Source organism: Anser cygnoides, chromosome 19 (assembly GCF_040182565.1).
Source record: "Anser cygnoides isolate HZ-2024a breed goose chromosome 19, Taihu_goose_T2T_genome, whole genome shotgun sequence".
Lineage (NCBI taxonomy): Eukaryota > Metazoa > Chordata > Aves > Anseriformes > Anatidae > Anser > Anser cygnoides.
The window spans coordinates 8,483,469-8,505,881 of record NC_089891.1 but is presented as its reverse complement, the minus strand read 5'-3'; the positions used below and the strand labels follow the sequence as shown (position 1 = coordinate 8,505,881).

General features: G+C 49.2%; 1 protein-coding gene across 8 annotated transcripts in view; it reads right to left on the bottom strand.

Moving 5' to 3' along the window:
* The window catches only part of RAB11FIP4 (RAB11 family interacting protein 4), a 179,822-nt gene that overhangs the window by 75,628 nt on the left and 81,781 nt on the right, over positions 1–22,413 (bottom strand). For 5 of the 8 annotated variants that reach the window (XM_066980099.1, XM_066980100.1, XM_048064246.2 and 2 more), the window contains one exon: positions 499–722. In XM_066980099.1, the coding sequence (XP_066836200.1) occupies positions 499–722 (224 nt within the window). Of the gene's footprint in view, positions 1–498; positions 723–5,692; positions 5,841–10,748; positions 11,086–11,278; positions 11,387–22,413 lie in introns of those variants that run through there. The other 3 variants (XM_048064249.2, XM_013178984.3, XM_013178983.3) reach the window with 3 other exon arrangements.

The window sequence follows — 22,413 nt, the reverse complement described above, 5'->3', positions numbered from 1 at the left end:
CATGGAAAATTAGAAACACAGAATTAATTTGGTACATGGAGTCACAAAGCAGATCAGCAGCGCCCATATCTTCAGATACCTAGACAAACAAAAGGCTAAAGCAACATACCACAACATAGCACAATATGGGGAAAGTATTTGTTTCAACTCCAGCACATAAAGGGCAGTAACACAGAAGATCCTAAGTTTGTGGGGATGCCAATAAAGCGATCCTTTCTGGAGATGGACAACCCAATGTTTTCACTTTGACACACAACACAGAAGTTCCATTGGTGTTCACAGAACACACCAAAAGAAGCCTGGGCTGAGACTGTCTAAGCCACTTAGAGGCTCTGGAGATCTATCACCCTTATATTTTAAAAGGATATCAAGTATCTAAATCCTTCAAGCATCCTCAGCCTCCTTCTGGAGGGATCAGTCAAATAAAGGCTTTTTCCGCCCTGGTCCTTTTACAAATGCCTCAAAACAGAGCTGTCATGAGGCAAAACCACCACTCACTTGTCACCAGGCAGGAATAGGCCACCAAGCACACCGTCCTTCTCCTCAATCCGACACACGTCAGAGGCCTCCGAGCTCTGGGCACTCTCGATGGCACTGTCCATGTCAGACTCATGGTGAACCTCTTGCTGTGCTAGCGTCATCGTGTCGTCATCAGGAAAGAGCTCTGACTCACTGTAGACACCTTCGCTGTCCAGGTAGGCACAGTCCTGGATTTCACCACCCTGGAAAAGAAGAATTGGGAGGCAATTCAGATCATCCCCCAAGGCAGCTAAGAGGATACAGGGGAAGCAGTAACCCACCCTCTGGATGCCCTAATAAGCATGAGTGGTACTAAAGCCATAAAACAAAAAGCTTGACATGCTTTTCAAAGGCCAGATCCTGCAAGCCCCTAGGGCAGCTTGCACCTTCCACATAGGAGCTTGATCACTGCCCCTGACCTGCTGTCTCTTCCACAGGAGAGATGCAAGACCCAGTTATAACATGCAGTCAGTTTGGGCCTAATTTACTGTCAAAATGCAATCAGAGTAATAAATATCCCCAAAGGATTTTTAATCTGTGAAGAAGCATCCTTTGTAAGAAGCTTACCGCAGGACCAACTCTCAGTTACTTCACACTTCATGTATGATCAATTAAACAAAAGCAAGCCAGATAAGTGTAACACCTTACTCTGTCTCACGGGTGAGCAAAAATCTGTATTTTGGAGGGGGTGGGAAGTCGGCAGGTGTTAAAACATTGCCACCACCAACCAAGACTTACCAGGAATCAAAGGCACGAGAGAGTGGCAGGAGGGAGACAGGCAGAGTTAAGGAAAAGCCCCAAAAGCCTCAAAAAGCACAAAGCCATCTGTTCCCTCTTCCTGGAACCAGTCTTAATTAAGTACTAGCTAAAGTAAGACGTCATCCTTATTGCTGCAACACTTCCCTGTTGCTGCTCGTCCCCTCCCTCCCCCTCTTGCCCCATGAACATTCACAATAGTCAGGACAAGCTGCTTTGTGTTTTCTTGTCCTTGAAGGACAAACAAAAAATTCTTAATTGAGAAAATGAAGCCTAACATTTTACTCCGTCCTTTGTCTGATATGTGACAGCACAGTACTGCTTTGGCAGTTCCCATCCAGTGAGACACAAGTTGCTCAGGGCTCGGCAGCGACGCACGCAAATGCTCTGACTCGGAGCCCCGCTCAAAAGCTCACCTGCTCGCTCCACAGGCAGCTTTACCGCTGAACTACTGCCAGCAAGTTAAGGCTTAGTTCACTGGCACAAGTAACGAAGCATTTCATTCACAGAAACAGTTTGTATTTAGGTCCAACTGTCCTCCTGCCCTGCTCCTTCCAAGAAATCCCAGGGCAGCGGCAGCCTGGCACCGCCGACAGCACCAGCTGCCCTCCTGGCAAGCATGTTTGCTGGGATGCTGTTACAGAGGTGCTGCTGGCAGTGCCATGGCTTCAGGCAGTTCCCCGCAGCCTCTGGGCACTCCTATGCTAGTGCCATGGGGGATTAAATCCCCTGTTACAGCACTTGTGGTGCTCTACACCAGTGACACCAATTTTTCTTGGTCGTTTTTCCACCTCAGCACAGTAGGAATCATCCAGAGGCTGCAGGATTTTGAGATCTGCAACATCTGGAAACGCAGGTCTCGTTTTCCATGTTTTCCTGAAATATTTTTATGACTGTGAAAATTCCTAGCACACTGATGATTAAGAAATTCCAGAGCATCCCCACTTGCTCAAGCCTAATTAACTAATGAACATCTGAGCAGCCAAAAGGACAGCTTTACCTGCAGTGTTTGGATCTCCAGACAGGCACCCAGAGCAAATATCTGGATGTTTTTCTAGCTGACTTCTCAACAGGTCTTTCAGGTACACAGGTAACACCAGTGAGACACTTCAGCATTGTACAGGGATGTGCCCACGTACACACGCCTTCCCCCCCTTTTCAGTGTCAGCCTTAGTAAGCTTGAAACATTTCCTCGGTACCATTCCAAGACATGTCCGAAAGGTTTTACTTTTGGTCTATCCACATGGTATTTCCTGAAGCCTCACTGCCTCATGCAGTCAAATTTCCAGCTCTGAGCCAGCACCACACCTTCGGCATGGGCACGAGCCCTCCTCCACAGGGAGCTGGCAGCTTGGCTGGCGACTGCCCTGCTCCTGCTGCAGCCCCGGGCTCTTCAGCACATCTTCTGACCCGCACCTCGCACCCTCAGAAGAAGGGGCGATCACAATTGTTCTTTGCAAAGTGCCTGGGGATCTACAAACAGCACAAGCAGTAAGACCTTTTTAATAGGTATTGGAAAAGTAAAGATTGTTAAGAGCAATTGAGATGTTTCAGCAGTATCCAGGAGAGTTTATTTACTCTAACATTTCCCTTAAGTGTTCTGCTTTGTGCTAAGCCCCAGAGGCACAGAGCTCCCATTTCTCTTTAAAAAATTAATGCAATTAAGCCCTGACTGCCATTATGGAATTGCACCAGCTGGTAAAAATCTGATCCAAGATGGGCAGAGAGGCACGGAGCACACAGGGGATCCCTGAAGTACGGGTTTGCAAATCAAGGGAGGAGAGAAAGAAAGGACTCCTGCACAGCCCTCCCTCCCCATCAGCACATCTTTTCTGGAGTCTTTACAGCAGACAGATCTCACTGGTATTAAACAAATTAACACAAGAAAGTAAAGGTCAAAAAGAGCACGAAAGACTCCGTTCTTGCTCCCTGTAGGTAACACCACGTTACTAATAATAACATCCTAGATGCTCTTTAAAAAAAAGAGCATTAGCAATTAAACGTGCAGTGTCATCTATAAAGACTGAAGGCTCACTTTTCTTCTCTGTCACTTTCTGCCAACCCAGCCATCACGTATTTACTGGTGTTAGAGTTCTTATCCATAGCTACAGCACAGATCACACTGTACCCATGCCGGTTAGTACCATGCTTTCTTTTTCAAAGCCTAATCATTCTGCTCCTAAACACTTCCAAGCTCCGTGGAAAAAAAAAAAAAAAGAAACGAGCTCTTTGAGGCAGTGACCCATCTAAGCCCGAACATCTGCTCTACAACCACTGAAACACCTCGCTGCCTGCCTCAGAAGCCCTTCTGGAAGCTGGCCCTCCTAGTATCTCCTCCTAGTACTGTCCCTCTCCGAGTACCTGGCAGCCGCAGCACTGAGGCCCCCTGCCTGGGCACACACCCAGCCCTTCCAAAGCGAGCAGCATGACAAAACGCAGCCCTGCCAGGGAGGCTCAGCTCCTGGTGATTCAAATCTAGGTGCTCGAGGTCCTTGCTTCAGCAAGCCGTGCACAATGCAGACCAGATACAGCCACTGCGGGGCTGAAGCCTGCGTGATCATTTTCTGTGGGTACGATCTGTGTGCTCAGCTGTTAAGCAGTAGGAGATCAAGGCGTTATTACCACCAGTAATAACGCGGTGTTTCCAGGCACGAGGATCTCTCCGATGTGCACAGAAATCCTGTAGAGCAGGGGACGTGGGCAGCACCACCAAGGCTCGCTCGGTGAAACCAGCTTTAAGCACAGCTGTCCCCGTTACACAGGTACCCAGCCACACGAAGTTTTCCTTAGGTGGCCTAAATAACCAGAAGAATAGAACCAGCAGAAGAATAACCTTTGAAGCAAGTACAACAGGTTGAGAAAGCCTCTAGTACGAGAAGTCAGAACCGGGGCATGTCACTACCAACAATACACCGGCATCACACTTTGCTGACTAAGGCTGCAAGACATTTATTTAAAGGGGCAATTGTTCAGCGATCACAGGTTCTCACAGCACCTAGTTTCAATGCTGCCATCTAGCACAAGCTGTTTACAGACCACACCTAAGGGAACGAAACTCCTCCTTTAAAAAAAAAAAAAAAAAGAGGCGCCGAATGCACCACTTACGGTCTCAATTTACTCCTTCATGGGTAGGTACCTCCAGGACTTCATGTCCCAAATTAGAGCTTGGCAAGACCCAACATTATTCAGGTAGCCTTAAAAGAGCTGGCGTGAACCTAAGCAGTATGTTAAAGATTAGGAGACACTTCTGTCCTGAGTCACTTGTTCTCAGTGCACATGCATAAACTGAAACCAATGGGAGAAAGCAGATCTGACGCCCTGAATATGAATCACTGTGCTTCTCGTTCTACTGGGCAGCTCCCTTCTTCCTTGGCTGAGTCAAAAGAGATGAAATTGTTGCGCTTATTATCTTGAAATATTCACATTAAAAAAATATATTAAAACAGCACCAACACAACAACGCTGTGGGTAGCACTAAAGCAGCAAGTCCTTTGCACTTGAACTGGATGCTCAAGATGTCTCCAAGTGCTCCACAGGCAGCACGCCAGGCACTCGTACAGCAACTGCTGAATATTCAGCAACAGTTTGCTCTATAGAAGCACCTGCTGCCCAAAGATCTGAGGCCACTTCACAGCAACTAATGAATTCCCATCCTCGAGAGAGGCAATTGTGTGGCCGCATTGAAGCCAGATGAGTAAGCACAGCCTGCCTTCGCGCAGCCACCCCGACCAGAAGCAGGAGCCAGAAGCTGGCGATTCCCGTGGGCTGCTCTGGTCCTCATGGGGCAGGAAAGCAGCGCCAGCACCAGGTGGGTAGGGGAACGCATCTCTGCCTTGCCCTGCAGTGGCCTGGCCGGGCTTTCCCAGGTTGGAAACAATCCCTGGAATACGCACACAAAGCAGCTGAAAGTAACTGGGCTGGCAGACAGGCTACACGGCATGCCTACGTCAGTACATGCATGCTGAAGAGCGATCCTAGTTAAAATTCACTCCCACCACAGCCAAATCACCAGCACCTCTGACACTTTGACAGACTATCCCTTAGGCCATTCCAGAGCCAGCAGGGAAGATGAGATGATCCAAGTCCCCCCCCCCCCAAGACGATTCAATTGGCAGGAGCCAGAACCACCACAAACACCACCAGAAACAAGAAGTGCCTTGTACGCTTCCCTTGCCAGGACCATGCCCTTCCCCTGCACCCTTTGGACAATCTGAATTGATTAGCCATGGGACAGATGCAAGCCTGGAGTCCCCGCACCCTCCTCTTCCAGCTTCTTCCCAGCACAAGTGCAGGAAAAGTCCCCCACCACAGCTGGAAGGGAAGAGGCACCACGTGGAAGTGTGCCAGGCTTGGTGGGCTCAGAGAAAACACTACTTACTGTCACACATCCACCACGGAGAAAATCCCAGGCACTCACCTTTATGTAAGCAGCCACTGCGTTGGGAGCGTTCGTCTAATTACCGGGTAATGAAGAAGGCTGTGAGGCGTTTCTCACCAACAATCTAGAAAAACACCACTCCCATACAAATGGTTGCGTATTTACACTACGTTGGCTATAACTGAAGCACAGGTTCCTCCCCCAGCGTATTTCCTTTTCAGCGCTCGGGCAGAGGCTGGGAGGTGCCGACACATCCCTCGATCTGACTGGGAAGAGGACAAACTACGTAAGAGGAAAATGCAGAAGCGCTACGCGAGACCATGCTGCTGCGTCGGTGTCCCCGAGGAAGCTGCCGGCTCTCGCCCACGTGGCTGTGGCTAAGCACAAGGCTCGGGGCTGCCCCACACCTCCTGCTGCAGCATGGAAAGAGCTGCACGTTTCCGCAAATAGCTGGGGGTTTAACACCTCTCAGAGGGTTCAGCATCAGCGTGCAGAGGATGACTGTTTTACTACGCTGTTCAAGTAAGAAGCTACACCAGGGCCACCCATCAGTTTGTTCGTTGCAATAGCTCCATCCAGCTGTTTAGTTACTCCAGTCTGATATTTGAAGCCCCATTTAAGGCAAAACTTCACACGCTCCTGCTGTGGGCACTGGAAGGAATTTCTAGGGGCAAATTTGTTCTCGAGATCTAAATCTAGGAGGATTTCAGGACAGCATCCTGGAAAGCTGTGCCCAGACTGGGGCAAGCTGTGACTGTGCTGCAGTGTGCTGCCAGCCTCTGCTCTGTGTGTAAGGTAACGTTTGGATCTCGTACAGCTGTGCAACTCAAGGACAGCAGGGTTGGACTGCACGCCCGAGCTCTGGGCTGTTGACACTGAACCACACGGGCAGGGGGCAGAGGCTGGGAAGGTCTGCTTTGTGCGCTGGGTAGGAAGCCCATGCTGAGGAGAGGAGAGGGGCAGCGTGCGGCTGGAGCCAGGCTGGGAGGAGGCAGGGCTGTTTACACTCCGCTACCTGTCACATTAATTGGCCGTAATGGACGTGCCAGCCCTCATCACCATGCACAGGGTCTAGATCCAAGCGCTCCTTTTCACAGGTCATCGCTAATGCTCTGGAAGTCTTAACATTAAATGCTCAAACTTCAGCAGACAGATAATTTGATCCTCTAAAGAAACCAATAAAAAGAAAGGCTCTTTCCCAGTACTTTGAAGCTTCATCCCATCGTTCCCTGGGCTGCTTCTCCCTGCTGGGCTATCAGAGGCTCATCAGTACTCTCTGCAGGCTCAAAGCAGGGAGCATCCCTTTGCAGAAGAAAACATCCCAGCCTGCAGCGTTAGGAGCACAAGTACAATCCCTCCACCTTCAGCATGGATGGGGCCAGCACATCAGCTGCAGAGTTCAGAGAAAAAAAACCACCAAACCATTTGGCACCTTGCTCCAATACTCATCAGGGTTCTTTTAGCTCCGGGCTGCAAGGCAGCTTTCATTCTCTTTCACATACCTAAAAATGCAGAAGTGTGAAGTGGCACCATGCTGATATGCTGGTCGCTGTCACAAATGTCACTAGAAAACTCCTACGGTAACCACTCCAGTAAGAGCAGGGATGAGACCTAATCACCCGAAGAAGTCCCTGGTAACATCTCTAGTATGAAACGCTGTCTGTGCAAGCTGCTAACCCCTTCTGCCTGGTGCCACGGCCCCTCCAACAGAGCTACCTGCTGGGACAGCCCACAGCAGAAGCCCCCCTTAAATCCCCAGCCTGGGGGCAGGGTGCCCAGGGACAAGGGCAGCTCCGTGCCGACAGGAGCTGGGGTGCTGCAGCCCCTGGTTTGAGAAACGCTGCTCTACACCTCCAGAAACGGCTCATGGCATTTGCCTAAAAAGCTCTGCATAGCAGGTAATACGCGTGACATAATTAGCCCTCTTGAGAAACCTCCACCTTGAGATGAGACAGCTCAGTTTGTGAAGGCAGCACAGCAGTAACCGGGAAGGAGCACACAACGCTCTTCTGAGGGACCATTTCTGGGACTGATGCTCAGGCCTGCCCTGCAGCCATGGTGCCAGTGAAGCCAGCACCAGGACACTGCCAGCAGTGCCATTTACCATCAACGTTGGCATGGACAGTTGGTGACAAAATTAGAGGCCACCAAGCCCTGGGCACCACGTGGCAAACCGCAGGGCAGTGTCACAATGCGTGCGCAGGCACCACAGAGCTGCAGCTCACAGCTAGTAGGCAGTCGGGGTCAGAGGCGAGCTCAGATTGGGCCATTCTGAAGCAATTCTAGAAGTGAACACATCTCTGCATCACAGAGCTGGAAGCTGCTTGCAAAGAAGTGTCTTTAGCCTAAGTATTTGCTTTGCAGTTCAGCTCCTTAATAACCGAGTCTGTGAGTTACAGGATGCTCCTTGCAAGTAGTTGTTTTCTGCTCAGGAGGCAGCCGAGCTCACACAGTACTTGTTTTCCTTGACAAGCCTCAAGGTCACCCAGTTGGGTAGATGGTAAATAGCAAAAAACTTGCATCATACTTGCCTGCAGGTGCTGCAGGCACACGGGTAAGGCACTCCGGGAGCAGACCTGGTGCTGCTGCACACCACTGCTGGGTGAGGAGGAGGGAAAAAGCCCTCCAGGAGCCACATTAGGCACAGCACGAAGGACGGGAGGAAGCACGCTGTCCCAGGCACTGACAACTCCACCTATCTTTAAGCTTATACAGGAGCCCCGGTCAAAATCCCTTTCCCCAAAGAATTTGGAAACTACACTGTTTGCATTTCTTTGCTATACTGCTGCAAGTCTGGCCTCCAGGAAACCCAGGGAAATAAAGCCATTGGAAGATAAACAACGAAATCAGGATTTTTGCCTCACAAATCATATTTTCGCCTTCCCACCCAGCTGGGTTAGGTTACACTGCAGTCTATAGTGAGGAGGAATGGGAGCGATTTCAGGTCCCAAGGGGTGGAGAAACATCCCAAGCTCCCGCAGCACAGTAAGAAATCCAGCCATGCTTGCTAATGAGTAGTTTATGTTGGCAAACAGAGGGAAAGCATTAAGGATGTGGCTTTGCTCTAGCTTATATGGAAACACTTCCCAGAGCCCATTGGTCAGTCTGAATACAGACAAGCCCAGAAACTTGCTTACTCCGTGTTTAAGAAATACCAGAGAAGCTCTGAAGAGCTCTCCTTTCTGAGGAGGAAGAGCTCCAGGACCTTGGCTGCTCTTCAGCTGGTGGCTGAGCAAACCATGGGTTAGGGAGTCTTTGTTGCAGGAAGAACTGGAAGTGCAGCCTTTATGCAGCAAAGCTTGCAAGTACTGAACTTGAAAAATGTTCAGTCCCCCCTCTGTATATAAAAGGTTTTTTTTTTTTAAATAAAAGACAGACTCACCTGCTCTTTTGTTTTCTTATAATGAAGTGAGTTATCTTTATTTGTAGATGGGCTTCACTTTATTGTTTTTTGAAGTCTGCCAAGCACATCACAGTGCTTGAAACATGACAAACACAAGTTAATATCCCAGCGATCATAAACTCTGGCACGTCCAGCAGGCTGTGTTTTTTCACTTATATGGTAAAATACAGAAAAGCACGGCTTATTGTAGAGTTTGCAGCTATGCATAGGCAGGAGATGTTTCTACTCTTGAGCTGCACAGACCAAGCAGACAGGAACCAAGAAGAAATAATCGCTAACAACATTAGTTTGCACACTGAAAACAAGATCCAAAGCAGAGCCGTGGTGAAAGACTCCCTGCTACTAACCAGCGCTAGGAGCTGCAACATTGTGCCCCAAACACCGTGTTAGGCTGTCAGGAAGCACTTAAAGAGCCTGTCTCACGTTCAGAGCAGCCACCAACCTAAATGACTATGGGAACAACAACAGGAATTAGATTATTATTATGCTACACTTCAGAATTTAAGGGGTCAGCTGCCGAAACACAGCAAGCCCTTGAGAACATTAGAGCCGGGATAGCAGATAACTCAGCAGCAACCCGTGATTACGCTTTAGAACCACTTCAAATATTTCACTAGACACTGTATTCACAGGACCCAAAAAGTTAGCTCAAGGTGTGCTCCCACACACGCAACCAGACTGGTTAATCAGTAACTGAAGCAAAGCTATCCCATTCCCCTTGCTGTTTTGGCACGGGGAGCGCTTTGCTTTGCAGCCTCTGCACATGGCCGAGAGCCCCGGCACGGCAACTGCTGCTGAGAAGCATCTGCACGTCAGGTGCCTTCTTGGAGACTTGCTGCCATTTGCAGCAGTTCTGCTAGCGACAAAGTTGAAAGAAGCCTGTTCAAAGAGGGTTTTAAACTGCTTAAAGGCTGCCATGTCTAGCATGGGAACAGCTCAAGCTCCTCAGTTTGAACAGCCACAGCCCCCTTCACCCATCGTGAGCAATATTCCACACTACTGGACGTCTCTGGGGGTGACACTGTGCTCTTCCACCCACACCTGAAAACCGCAGGGCCACGGGCAGAAAGCCCCTCGCATTGCCAACAAGATCCCACTTCATCCTGGAGCCGTGCTGAGGACCAAGGAACAATCAGGGGAGGGTGATCCACCACCAGCAGCAGCGAGCAACCCCACACTGTCACCATCTGACAGAAGAAAGCCCGTTTTTAACAGGAGCAGCTACGATAATATATCAAAAGGGATTGAAAGCACCACAGATTCTGCTGGTATAAGGGCTTGAACCCAGGTACCACAAAGCCCACATTCGGGGCACCAATCTCAACTTATTTCAGAGCATTCCCTCATCCGTCCTGCCTCCTTAACATCAGCCAAATAACAGGAGTTTTTTTCCAGAGAGACTGTTGTTTTGGCCCCCAAAGGCCCCTAACCGTGTAAACCTGCCGGAACAGACGAAGATCACTGCTGTTATCAGAGCAGCAACACAGAGCTGCCACCCCAGGACTGTCACACAGCACCTCCTGCCCCAGGACGGACGCCACAGGTGGCTTCCTCACAGGACAGAACGTCGCGACATCCCATCACTGTCTCTCTCTTGAGGATGCACCCAAGGACGAAGACCTGCTGGCACCTCCTACGCTCCCGCCACCCAGAGCTCCAGAGGAAGGTCTCTGCCGTGAAATGCTCTCTTACCCTGCCAAGTGCGTGCAGCGCAGGCCCCGAACCACCGTGGGTGGGAGGCAGGAGCAGCCCGGGCGCTGCACGGGGGCTGCAGGCGGTGCGGGCAGTGAGGGCAGGCCCCCGTGCCGGGCAGCCGCTCGCCGCTGGCGCTGGCTGTGCCGGCGGCACCCTGGAGCCAGCACAAGGCGCTCACAACCACGGCTCGGCGCGGAGAGCATTCAGCAGCGGTAACGAGACCCAAGCACACCGCCGGCAGGAACCGGCCGGGCACCGGGAGCCGCCCGGGACGGCGCAGGGCCCCTCCAGCACGGCCACCCACGGGCTCACCACCATTCCCCACGGCTCGGCAGCGAGCCCCGTCCCCGTGCAACCGATAAAAAAAAGGCCGGGGCGGCGGTACCGGCCCCAGGGCCGGGCAGAGGGCACGGATGCTGCCAGCCCCGGGCACGGTGCAAAGCCCCCGGGCACGGAGCCGGCCGCCGCAGCCCCGGTGGGGGCTCCCGGTGTGCCCGGCGGCACCGAGCCCCCCGCCGCCGCCTTACCGGCTCCGCTCGGCTCCGTTCCGCCCCGCTCCGCGCCGCCGCCGCCCGCACCTGGCCCGGCAGCTCCAGCCCGGCCCCGCCCCGCCGAGGGGCGGCCCCGCGGGCGGCCCCGCCCCGCCGTTGCTGGGCGACCCGGGGGGTCCGGCGGCGCCGCTCGGTACCGGGGCCCCGCAGGCCCCGGGCCTGGTCCCCTCACGCTGCGGGCCTGGTGGGGCGGCTGCCCCGGCGCTGGGTGACCCGGCGGCCTTGGCCAAAGGCGTGCCCCATACTGCAGCGCCCCAGCTCCCGCTGCCTTCAGCACAGCCCCTACCGGCCCGTTGTAGGGCTCCGTTCTCCCGCTCACGCCATGCTCTCTGGCCCTTGTGCCCATGAAGCGGTCACAGGAACGCGTCCCGTTGTCTGACTCAGTTCGTCCCAGGGTGCCATGTCCCCACAGGGCTTGCTTCTCCAGGCCCAGGACAGTGTCCCGGGCAGTGGCATGGACTCAGGGTGTGCTTCCAGCATAAGCTGCCTGGTTCCCTCGCTTCAGACAACCCTGGGATGATAAAACACAGGCAGCTTCCCCCGTGATGTTGGTGCTACTCAGAAGCATCCTCAGAACTGCAAAGCAAACCAGGTCCTGTGAGGAGGTGCCATTTGTTTGTCCCTGACTTTATCCCTTCAGTTATGAGACAAAGAAGCAAACCAAAAAGGCTGAGAACGCTCACACAGACTTCGTTCTTTGAAATTTGCTTCACTTCTGACAAGTTGTGTAACTTCCTTTTTCACCACACCTCACAAGAATCGTGTGCCCTGCGCTGCCTGTCAACACGGACCTGTTTCTGGGGGTTTGCAGCAGAGGCCTCACAGCCAGAAGGGGGGGGGATGCAAATAAACATTTTCTGCAAAACCTCGGTCAAGGAGCCAGGCTCCAGCCACACTGAGTGTCACAGCTGCCACCAGAGCACGATGCGCAACAGAAGCCCATCCTGCTGAGCCAGCAGACAGACAAACACCTCTCCCGACCAGGAGCAGCACTGGGACAAGACAGCGTCTCCTGCCCCTATCCTGCTGCCACTTTCCAAAACCTGTTTTTAAGGTTAATTTTGGGTGTTTCAAGACAGTCACACGGAGTTGCTGGGGGTGCACTTTGTCAACAGTGCTTAAACAGGGACACTTGAATCCTCAAATCTTTTGGGTTTTACTGTGCAGCATCTGCAAGACAGGAGGCTTGCCAGAGAGGAGAGGTTGCCGGCAGCAGAGAATGAGGAAACAAGAAGCAGTGGGTAGCGGGTACCTGCCTGCCCCACACAGCTATCTCCAGCTTCGCATCTCTTGTCCCAGGCACTGCCGGAGCCTGTCCTCATTTTCATCACACCCAGTGATTTCTAAATGTAAAATATTGTTTAAAAATAAAAAATAAGAAAAAAAGGAAGGGAAAAGAAAGCGTGTGGGACCCAGCAGGACTCCCAGCAGCTGCAGTGTGGCTCTGAAGCCTGAATTACATTACCAACAGCACCACGGCTCCAGGCAGCACGTTCCGTGCCACTGCCCACGAAACGAGAGGCTTGCAGTGGAGCAGAATCAAGCCCTTCGAGCTCATGTTCCCAGCGAGCCTGCTCACCAGGAGGGCAAAGAATCAGGTCTGTGCAAACGGCTCAATACAACTCCACAGCACTTGCCATGATCCAAGTGTGCACAGAAGAGCAAGACCCTTATTGAGGAACTGCACCAAGTGCTGCGCATTTTGCTGGGAATCGGTCAGTACAGCTGTTAAATGCCTGTCTCCTGATTGTCTGCAAAGCCCAACGCCTGGATTACAAAGCCCTGTCTTTAAGCACACAGTATTACAAAATAACTCTGGAGAACTTGAAGGGCGCGTTGTTCTTCACAATGGCTTTTTTCTGAGTGACATTTAAAAGAAACAGCAATTGTATTCTGATTTCACAGCCATTTGTGCAGCTTACCTGGTTTAACTGAGTTAGTCCTGGTGAGGAATGATGTAACAGGGATCAAAAAGTCTTCCCAGCCCTCTTTCTACTTGCTGATTTAACTTAATGGGAAAGCCGTTATTATAAGACAGAGCTGGGGACCCTATCACTGCTTATTAAATAGGACACTTCTAAAATCTGTCTCCTCTCAGCATTCAATCTGAAAGAGGTGGTTGTATGGCAAGGATTCACTGCTGAATAAATAACAAACATAAATAAAACAACCACATGCACAGTACATTTTTAATGGTTTCCCAACAGATGTAAGAAGTGTTTGAACTGTTGCACTGATCAGGCAGCATCACAGCCCACGGGGAAATGGTTCCGGATACTTACAAAATATTTAGTGAACACAGCTATATTTTCAATAACTTGTGATGAGCAAAATGTGAAATAAATATTTAACAGGTAAAGAAGCAACAGTGGAAACTACTATTATAATAGAGATGTTAAGAATATGAGTACAAATGTTTGGTACATACACCAACCAAAAACATTACTGTGCATGTTGGGCAGGGCTTTGGCATTTATCACACTGTAATAATTGAGAAGGCATAAATGTCTCATTGATTAAGTGTTCCTCGGTAAAGGTCCTAGGAAATGTGCAGTTTTTAGATAATCACTTCTTATTAAGAAATGACTGTATAAAAACTTTATTAAGTAGGTGCTTGCGGAAGCATGCAGAGGAAATTTGGGCAAAATATTAATCTTCCGGGGATTAGAGGAAGATTGCTAAATAACTAAGTGCCTAAATCACACGCAGTGCTGATCCCAATAGCACTGAACGCCAGGGTGCCTGCTGAAATGTGTGTCTTCTGGCCAGGAAATGCAGAGAAGGGCACGCTGCTGAAAGGGTTTACAGCAAGGCAACCTGCTGATCTTGTACAAAGCATTGCACTTTCTTTTGGAGCTGTTTGGAACAAAGGCTGGCACCTCCTCTGCTGTTCCAGAGGCAGAATCCTTCCTCTGAATCTCAGTAACGCATCGCTCATAAGCTAGTCGCCCTAATGACAAGAAACTGGAGCTGAAATGTGAAGAACAGAGACTAATTAATAATGAAGATAATGAGATCACCAGAACGTATAGACCAAACCCGCATCTTAATTATCTCATGAAAACTGGCAACTCCAATCACACTTCAAGGGCCTTTCATCATGCTCCCTGTGATGAATATTGCTGGATATTTTGCACAGACACTTCTGTAAAAATACCTTTTGTGTGTGCTTTTCCCCTGCAATAACATCCAGCCAAGTTACTACTGCAGATAAGTGCTCTGCTTGAAAATGAGATATTGCAGGCTAGTAATTACAGTTGGTCTGATCTTCATCTCATCTACTAATCTGATTTTGGAGTGCCTCCTTTGAAGCAAATGCAATGAGACTGGTGTGAATTACTGCAGTATTATAATGAATCCCATTTATTATGGCAGAGCAAACCAGGAACACTCCCTAATTAAGCCAATCTCTGCAGAAACACAGGGAGCACACAGTCCCTGCCCCAAAGACCTTACAGTCAGAACACGCAAAGGCAGACTTCAAGACAGAGAAGAGAGGATGGAGTGAGTGCAGAAGGAACCTTCTCCTCACTGCAGTTTGTTCCCGTGACTTTTTTAGAGGGGAAGTCCGGAGGTTAAGATAAGATGTGGAGTAAAAGTGTGGAGCTGCTGAGTGAAGACTGTAGGAAGGGGAAGCAGGAGGTTGCACAGACAGCACAGAGTCTTTTCAGAGCTCTCTGCCGTTCCTTCCCTGCCCTCCCCACCCCTGCATCCCTGGCCAAGGCGAGGAGGCCAGTTCCACACTCCAGCAGCATGGGAACATTGCTCTGGGTGGAGCAGGCTCATCTCACCCCCACTCCCAAAAATCAACCCCCCAAGCGTCTGCAGAGAGGCTTACTTTAGTAAGGAAGCAGCTCTTTAGACTACACCGTAGGTTAGACCACGGGGGGCTGCTCTCCCTGTGATCCCCGTTAACATTAATCGGAGCAGAGTGCTTGCTTGTGTGCTATGCTCACCAATATGGCAGGCAGCTGGGCAGATCAAACAGCACGGGTCAAGCAAAGGGCTCACAACAGAAGGTCTCTGCGCAGAGGAGAGCGCTGAAGGCAGGATGGGGCCGGCTGAGGGCCCATTAGCATCAATTCCTTGGGCCTACAACAAAGTTGGACCTAACTACTGCACGCAATTATAGTATAAAGACATTTCAGGGGACTTATCCATCGCTCTCTCTAGAGATGAGCTGCTTGCAACCTTTTTGACACTGGTAGGTAACATTTTCTTTGCTTAATGAGGCTGTACTGGGGCAGATTCTCTGCATTTCTCCAAAAGCCTGAGGGACTTAAGTCAAGAAGTGCAAATCCAGAGGCCAGATAACAGAACAGCACATACAGCCCCCTCCAAAAAGGGGGCTCAATTTTTGCTCATCACTGCAGCTGTACCATTAGGTTTTTCATATTGAGCTCTGAAGGCATCTCATAACAGCAGCTGTTAATCCACATTAGAGCACCTTTGTCAAAAGCATTACAAAAAATATGCCAGGCACGCAATCTGTTCTATTCAGCCTTTGTTGAAATGCCCAATAATAATAAAATAAAACAACAAGTTATGAGAGCAAATTCAACGGAAAAATATGTACCCTATACTTTAGAAATGGGCGAGGAGAACTGTGCAGAATGAAGGCATGGACACGGGCACCTCGCAGATGACAGCACAGCAGGCAGCAAGCAAAGTCTGAGTGTCCCCTTAACTACTGCAGGGCTTAAACCAAGGTGGAGCCAAGCAGCTCCATGCTGCACCAAAAAGACGTAAACACATTTACTCAGCTGTCTGTGCTGTGGCAAATTAACTCTGTTCCTCTGAGGCCAGAGTGACCGCAGACTTCATTGGCTCTTTTACCCGCGCAAGCAAGTGGCCAGGAGTGAGGCGAGCCTGGAGAAATGGCCGGGACAGCAGGATCTGACAGCCCCCTTGATGGATGTGATGCTCTGCTGGATTGCGCTGCTCTGTAAAAAGGCAGGCTGCTGGCTGGAAAACACACCTTTTGATAATTTCAGCTCTGAGCATGTTTTAGTGACATGTTTTTTGGCTTTTAGTCCCTACTCTGTATAATATAACCACTTAGAAGAAGAAAAGAAAATAAAAAGAATCAGCTGGCCAGGACAGGAATAATTCATGCTTGCCAGCAGCTACTATTTCTCACGTGGCACATGGCTAACAGCAAGGTTGCAGAACAGAGCATCCTAAAGCAATGAAAAACCCATACTGAGCTCATGGGTGCCACTTCAGTCCCACTGCTTGTGTGTGTTGCTGCATCTCTTTAATCACACGACCACGTGCTATTTCCCATTGCTCTGCATTTGTTCAGGACACAGGCTGGATGGTGCTCAATTTATCAGCAAGTATTCAATATCTGCCTTAGTCTCTCTGATCAAAGTGCAGCTTCATGTCTTATTTACGGCTACTACTAACAGCTTGCTCTGCACACACAACTATTTATTTCCCCCCAAGCTTTCCTGTGGTGTTCATCACTTTGACATCTGAGTGCTTTGCAAAGATTAATTCATCTTCATAAAGCCTCTTCAAAACGAGAGAAGATGGTATTCCCATTTTGTAGATCAGGAGCTGTTGCGCAGACAGATTGAGGTCACGCATATCTACTCATGATAGGTCCTAATATGAAATGTCTCAGATCTAATCTTCTTTAGATGTCTTCAAATATAATGCCAAAACAAAAAGCTTCTGATTGTATGTTGAAACAGAGCTCTGACTGGCTTCTTAGGAAGCCTGGTAGTACAAGAATGGGAGAGGCTTAGGAACTGTAAATGCTGGTCACCAGAAATAAGGATGAAAGCTTTCTGAACACTGGTCTCGGGAATACTGAAGAACAATACAAATAACCCAAGTGAATATAAAAGACTTTATGGGTCTTCGGTGAAGCAGCAGAATATACCTTGAAAAACCATACACAGAGGAATTTTTCACTGCAGTTTATAACGCAGGACCAAATCCTGAGAGCACAGATAGCTTAAGGTAAGAGGAACTGCAGTTTCTCTGCGTTTCTTGGGGCCTGGCCAAGCCAGGACAAATGCCGAGCGCTTTGTAGTGCAGAAGACCACCCTGGGAAGCACGGCTTTTGTTTTATTAGTGTGTTAAAAGCATCTGTGGATCAAATGTGCCAGTATCACTTTACACCACGAAAATGCTGCCCAGGGGACTCTCGAGACTCATCTTTTCAAACGCTGATACCTTTGTCACTTTTAATAGAAGGCAGCTACAAAAACAAAGTGGACCATGTGGTCTCAATGAAGCGGAGACCATGGCAATCAATAACAGAAACAATCTGCACTTCCTTGCTGGGAGAATTTGCTATTAGCAACAACATCTATAAAACAAGACATCACTCAAGACCTCCCTTCAATTTTTCTTGGGACAATGAGCCCACTGTGCCCAATGCACATCTGCGCTTATGGAGATTTTCAAATCCAGGACAGTGTTTAGACTGATAACACAACCGTGCAACATATGATGATGATGGATTGGAACTCGTGGCATGCTTGACCCTCCCTCTTTTATCCCCAGCTGGGCACTTTGCTGACTTAAAATTTCTATGACAAAAACGATGATTTTTTTTTTAATGCAACAGACATTATTTTCTGGTGTACTTCCTGGTTTTTCTCAAAGGCCACCAAACACCCACCTGGGTCAGCACCTTGGTCTGTCTAATACAAGCTCCTCTCTCTGGCCCTGGTTATTAGCAGATGGATGGGGAAAGTGAACAGCTAGGGAACAATGACACATAGGGAGGGAAGCGACAGGGAAACAAGAAGAAGCCTTTTTAATGCTATCCTTAAAACACACCGAACTGTGCCACAGCAAATGCCTTTTAGTTGAGACTTCTGATACATCTCAGGCCCCCAGGCTGCATACAACTTAGATCAGTTAAATTTTATGTGGAACGTTGTAGCTGAGGCCATTAACCTTCTCCGTCTTATCTCTCAGGTGCCATCTCCGTGCAGCAGCACGTAGGAACCGGGGCTCCATGCACAAAGAGGGCTGCGAGCTGCCTTCCAGCAGGGGAAGCACACCCACCGGGAGCAAGGCGGCCCTGGCTCAGCACCCAGCGCTCTCCGTCAACACTGAGCAGGAAGTTACTTGACAGGGGGACGAGAATGTTATAGAAATGCAGGAGCTGAACAGTTTGCTGTGTTGGGCCGTTTTCACGAGATTAAGCTGACACGGACCTGCTGGCACCAGGAGCTCAGGGACTCTGCTGCCTGCAGAGATCTGTAACCTGCAGCCCGGCGCTGAGCGCGGCAGCAACGTGCCAGCTGAGCTCCCACCTTCCACTGTCACCCGTGGCTGTGTGGTGACAGCACAGTGCGTGGTGACAGCACAGTGCGACAGCCCTGACGTCCCGGCCCCCTGCCATCTCGAGGTCACCGCAGATGAGGGACAGGAACCAGTCCATTTCCCACTACTCTGCCCTGCCGCGACGCTGTGGCACTCGGCTGCATGCCTCATCTTCCACTTCTCGGCAGATTCCCAGCGCTTTGCTTCACAAAATAAGGAACCAGATGTTTTCAGTTCCTTCTGTCTGGGAGATGCTGCAACATTTGTGAGCAGAGGAGCGGGCCTGTCATGTTAAGCATGCTTCAGTAATTCATGTTAATAAAATCGGCTCAAAGTTACGGCTGCTGCAAACTTGTATTTATATCCTGGTTCAGGATCACTTGTGGTTTTAGGATCTTGGGTCATAGAGGAACTCAGGAATGGGCTCAACCACACTTAATTCTATTCAGAAACAGAATTTTCATTCTTGGATATGGCAAAAAAAATAACGACCACCAAAATATTAACATATGAATGGAAAAAAACATTGCTTTTTGTCAGTAATGCCTACAAAGCATTTCAGGGGCTTGGTTGGGTCCAATCTCAGTAAGCAACATACAGATTTTAATTTAAAACGCCCACATGGATAGTCTTATCAGCTTAATTGTATTCTAACCTGGATGACCCACTACAGACATCAAAACCATCCAATTTCCAGCCTGGGCCATCCCGAGCACATTGCTCTACCTCTGTGGTTTGCGGTTCCTACTCACCACCCATTTGCATTCTTACTGAAATCCAGCAAGCCAGTTACTTCATCAGCTCTGCATCGTTGCAGGAACATACAGGAAGTCAATTTTCTGCAGCACCAGAGAATGACAACTCAATACTCCCCATGACATTTCATTCTGGTGAATTTTAATCTCATAGTAAGAATTTTTGTTTCCCTAAGAGACCAGAGCTGCTAGCCACTGCTGTTTTGTTTTTTTCTTCTCAATTCACATATGTATAGCAAGGAGAGTAACAGTAGCAAGAGACAAAGAAAACAAGATTTTTGCCATGGTGAAGACTGTGCTTTTGAAAACAAAAATGGCCTTCCACAACCTCCAGGGAGAAAACAACAGAGAATAAAGAAAATACAGACAGAAATCTTTTCTTATCAAACCTTGCAACCAGAGTCATGCCCTCTTCCTCCAAGCCACACTTGCTCAATTGTCAGATCCTTTTCTCAGTATTTTATTATTTATTTTTATATTCTAAGATGAGCCAAGGCCTGGCCCAAATGCGAGGCTCCTTGAGGGCACAGTGCTGTACCGTGATGAGCCAGCAGCACGAAAACCAGGAGTTAAGTCAATACAGTTCAGTGAACAGGGGGAGAGAGAGCAGCAAAAGGGATTCAGTTAGAAATGCAGCATCTACAGACAAAATTGTTTTTCCTCGCTCTCCTAGCTGCTTTGCCTTGCCCTCGACAAACTCCAGTATTTTGCTAACTGTTGCACCAAGATTTGGAAGCTAAAGCCTTCTTAAGGTGTTGCCCAGGTGAATGGAACTAACAGGACTTGCCTTGCTGTCCTGGCATTTCACACCAAACGTTAGAAAACTCTGGTTAGAAAACTCTGCCTTGATACTGCAGCAAACTGCTCTACAAGCACCATGCCGAACTGGCTACCTAATACGGAGATGAGAAAGCAACAGAGGTTTTTCTTGTACAGTCCTTTCATGTTCTGCCCTTTGCTCTGGCTCAGCCGAGAGGCACAGCCTCTCTCGGGACACAAAGATCCCAGCCCACAAGACATAAAAACATTTCTGTGCACGGATTGCCTCCTCACAATAACCTCATTATCACTGCTGTCAGTCAACAGGACAAGCCAGCCACTAGCATGGGAACTACTGATAAGAGATGCTCACCCTCAAACGCGTTCGCTGCCCGCAACAACACAAGGGACGGCAGCTTTAAGGCAGCAACAGGCTGCTCGCAGCTGGAGCGCGAGTCTGGGTCCTGTCTCCTCACTGCCGCAGCCGGGACGGGGCAGAGGACGAGGTTTCCTTCAGCCCTGCGCCATGCTAGCTTGGCTGCAGTGTGTAGCCCCTTTGGTTCTGCACCAAACTGTCACTCGTACGGACGTAATTGTTTAATAGCCAGATCCACACCCTGTCATTCAGATTTACGTCCCACAACAGTGATGTCTTGTGATCAGACCGCAAAATCTAAGGGCTGTTTTCCTTACAGATCTCCCAGTGCAGAGATCTTGCATCCACTCGCAGTCCCCCGTTACAAGTGGCTGTCCAAAACCCGAGTATTATTAATCACTCACTTGCTATGCGGCCTCTCTGTGTTTTATGCAAGCCTTTGACTTCCCGATGAAGGGTGGTTATATCCCTAATCACGCTGATGTAAAGCTGCATTCATCACTCATATTCAGTTCCACCTCAGTACTCCTCAGCCTCTGTTCAAGACAAGGAGAATTTGGCCCCAATTTACTGACCTGAACCATGAAGTGATTTTTAAAAGTTTCAGAACTTTTTTTTATAATTTTAAAATCAGCTGAAACATCTTTCCCAAGGCAGTGATGTTCAGAAACCTACCGAATGCCCTGAACATTCAGTGCCTGAATCAGAAACTGTAACAGATGGACTCAGAGGGCTTCTTTAATATTGGCTATTAATAAGTGCACATGTTCACAATGACAAATGCAATTTATTTTTAGTCTCTACCGGGATATTAGCCTGCTCTTCCTCAACGCTTTTTGTCAAACTCCCTGCTTTGAGACGAAAGCACTGAGGCGAGAGCTCCTCCAGCTACGCAGCCAGCCAGCCCCGAGCTCTGCCCAGCAGCCCTGCAGGGTCCGACCAGCTAACGTGTGGCTGCCCGACCCCCTTGCTTTATTCCTCCCCCAGCATACAACCATATTCTTATAACTTAGGATTGTTTAATGACTGCAGCTTAGTTAACTCAGAATTACTTGTAGCGTAAGTTACCTCAGCATTAGGCCTCGCTACTGAAACGACTGCGTTAACTCATGATTCCGTGAGGTAGGAAAGCCTGGCTCTGTAGATATAAAAACACCATGAAACCAAATGGCTTTATGAAAGTCAATTCTTCAGCAGTTACTTTTCAGGGAAAAAACTGGGAACCTGTGGCCATGTACGACCCATCGGCAGCACCATGCAGAGGCCGTCATCTCCCTCCGCCGTGCCTTTCCCTCCCAGCTCCATCCCAACACCAACACCTCCGAAAGCCCACGAGGAACGACCTTGCTGTGAACCTTGGCAGCAAGAAATGCAAATATTTTGAATCTGATTCTTGTGGCCATTTCACTAAGTTACACGCGCAGTCTTAACAGTTCCCAGAAGAACACTGTGGTAAATATAAACTGCGATAACAGTTTGACAAATGTCAGCTGACGTAAAATGGACCTATTGTTTGTGTTTAATTAGAAGCAGTCAGGATTTCATGTCTGTACTTTGTGGTTTCTTCTGGGATCTTTGCTTTACTTTCTGTATATCACAAGTTCATTCCAAGAAGAGATCATTTTTAGACTGAGAGCACCAGAAAGAATGTGGGGAGACCTCGGGTTATTGCACTTGCAGCTCAGAAGAAACAGGACCGTGCCTTTGAAGCCAGGATTCGTTACTTTGCTAACATACCGACCTGGGATTTTCTGCAAGCAGCAGGTTATCAGCCACAGAAACGTGCTAATTCTGTTACAGGCTGGATGGCACCTTTTGCTTGACAAGGTTTTTCTGGGGGGTTTAGTTGGGTTTTCTTTGCCTTTAGACAGGGCATGGTGATTTACCCAGTCAGTCACCCCTGGGGCTGCGATGAAGTACCTAGCTGGGAT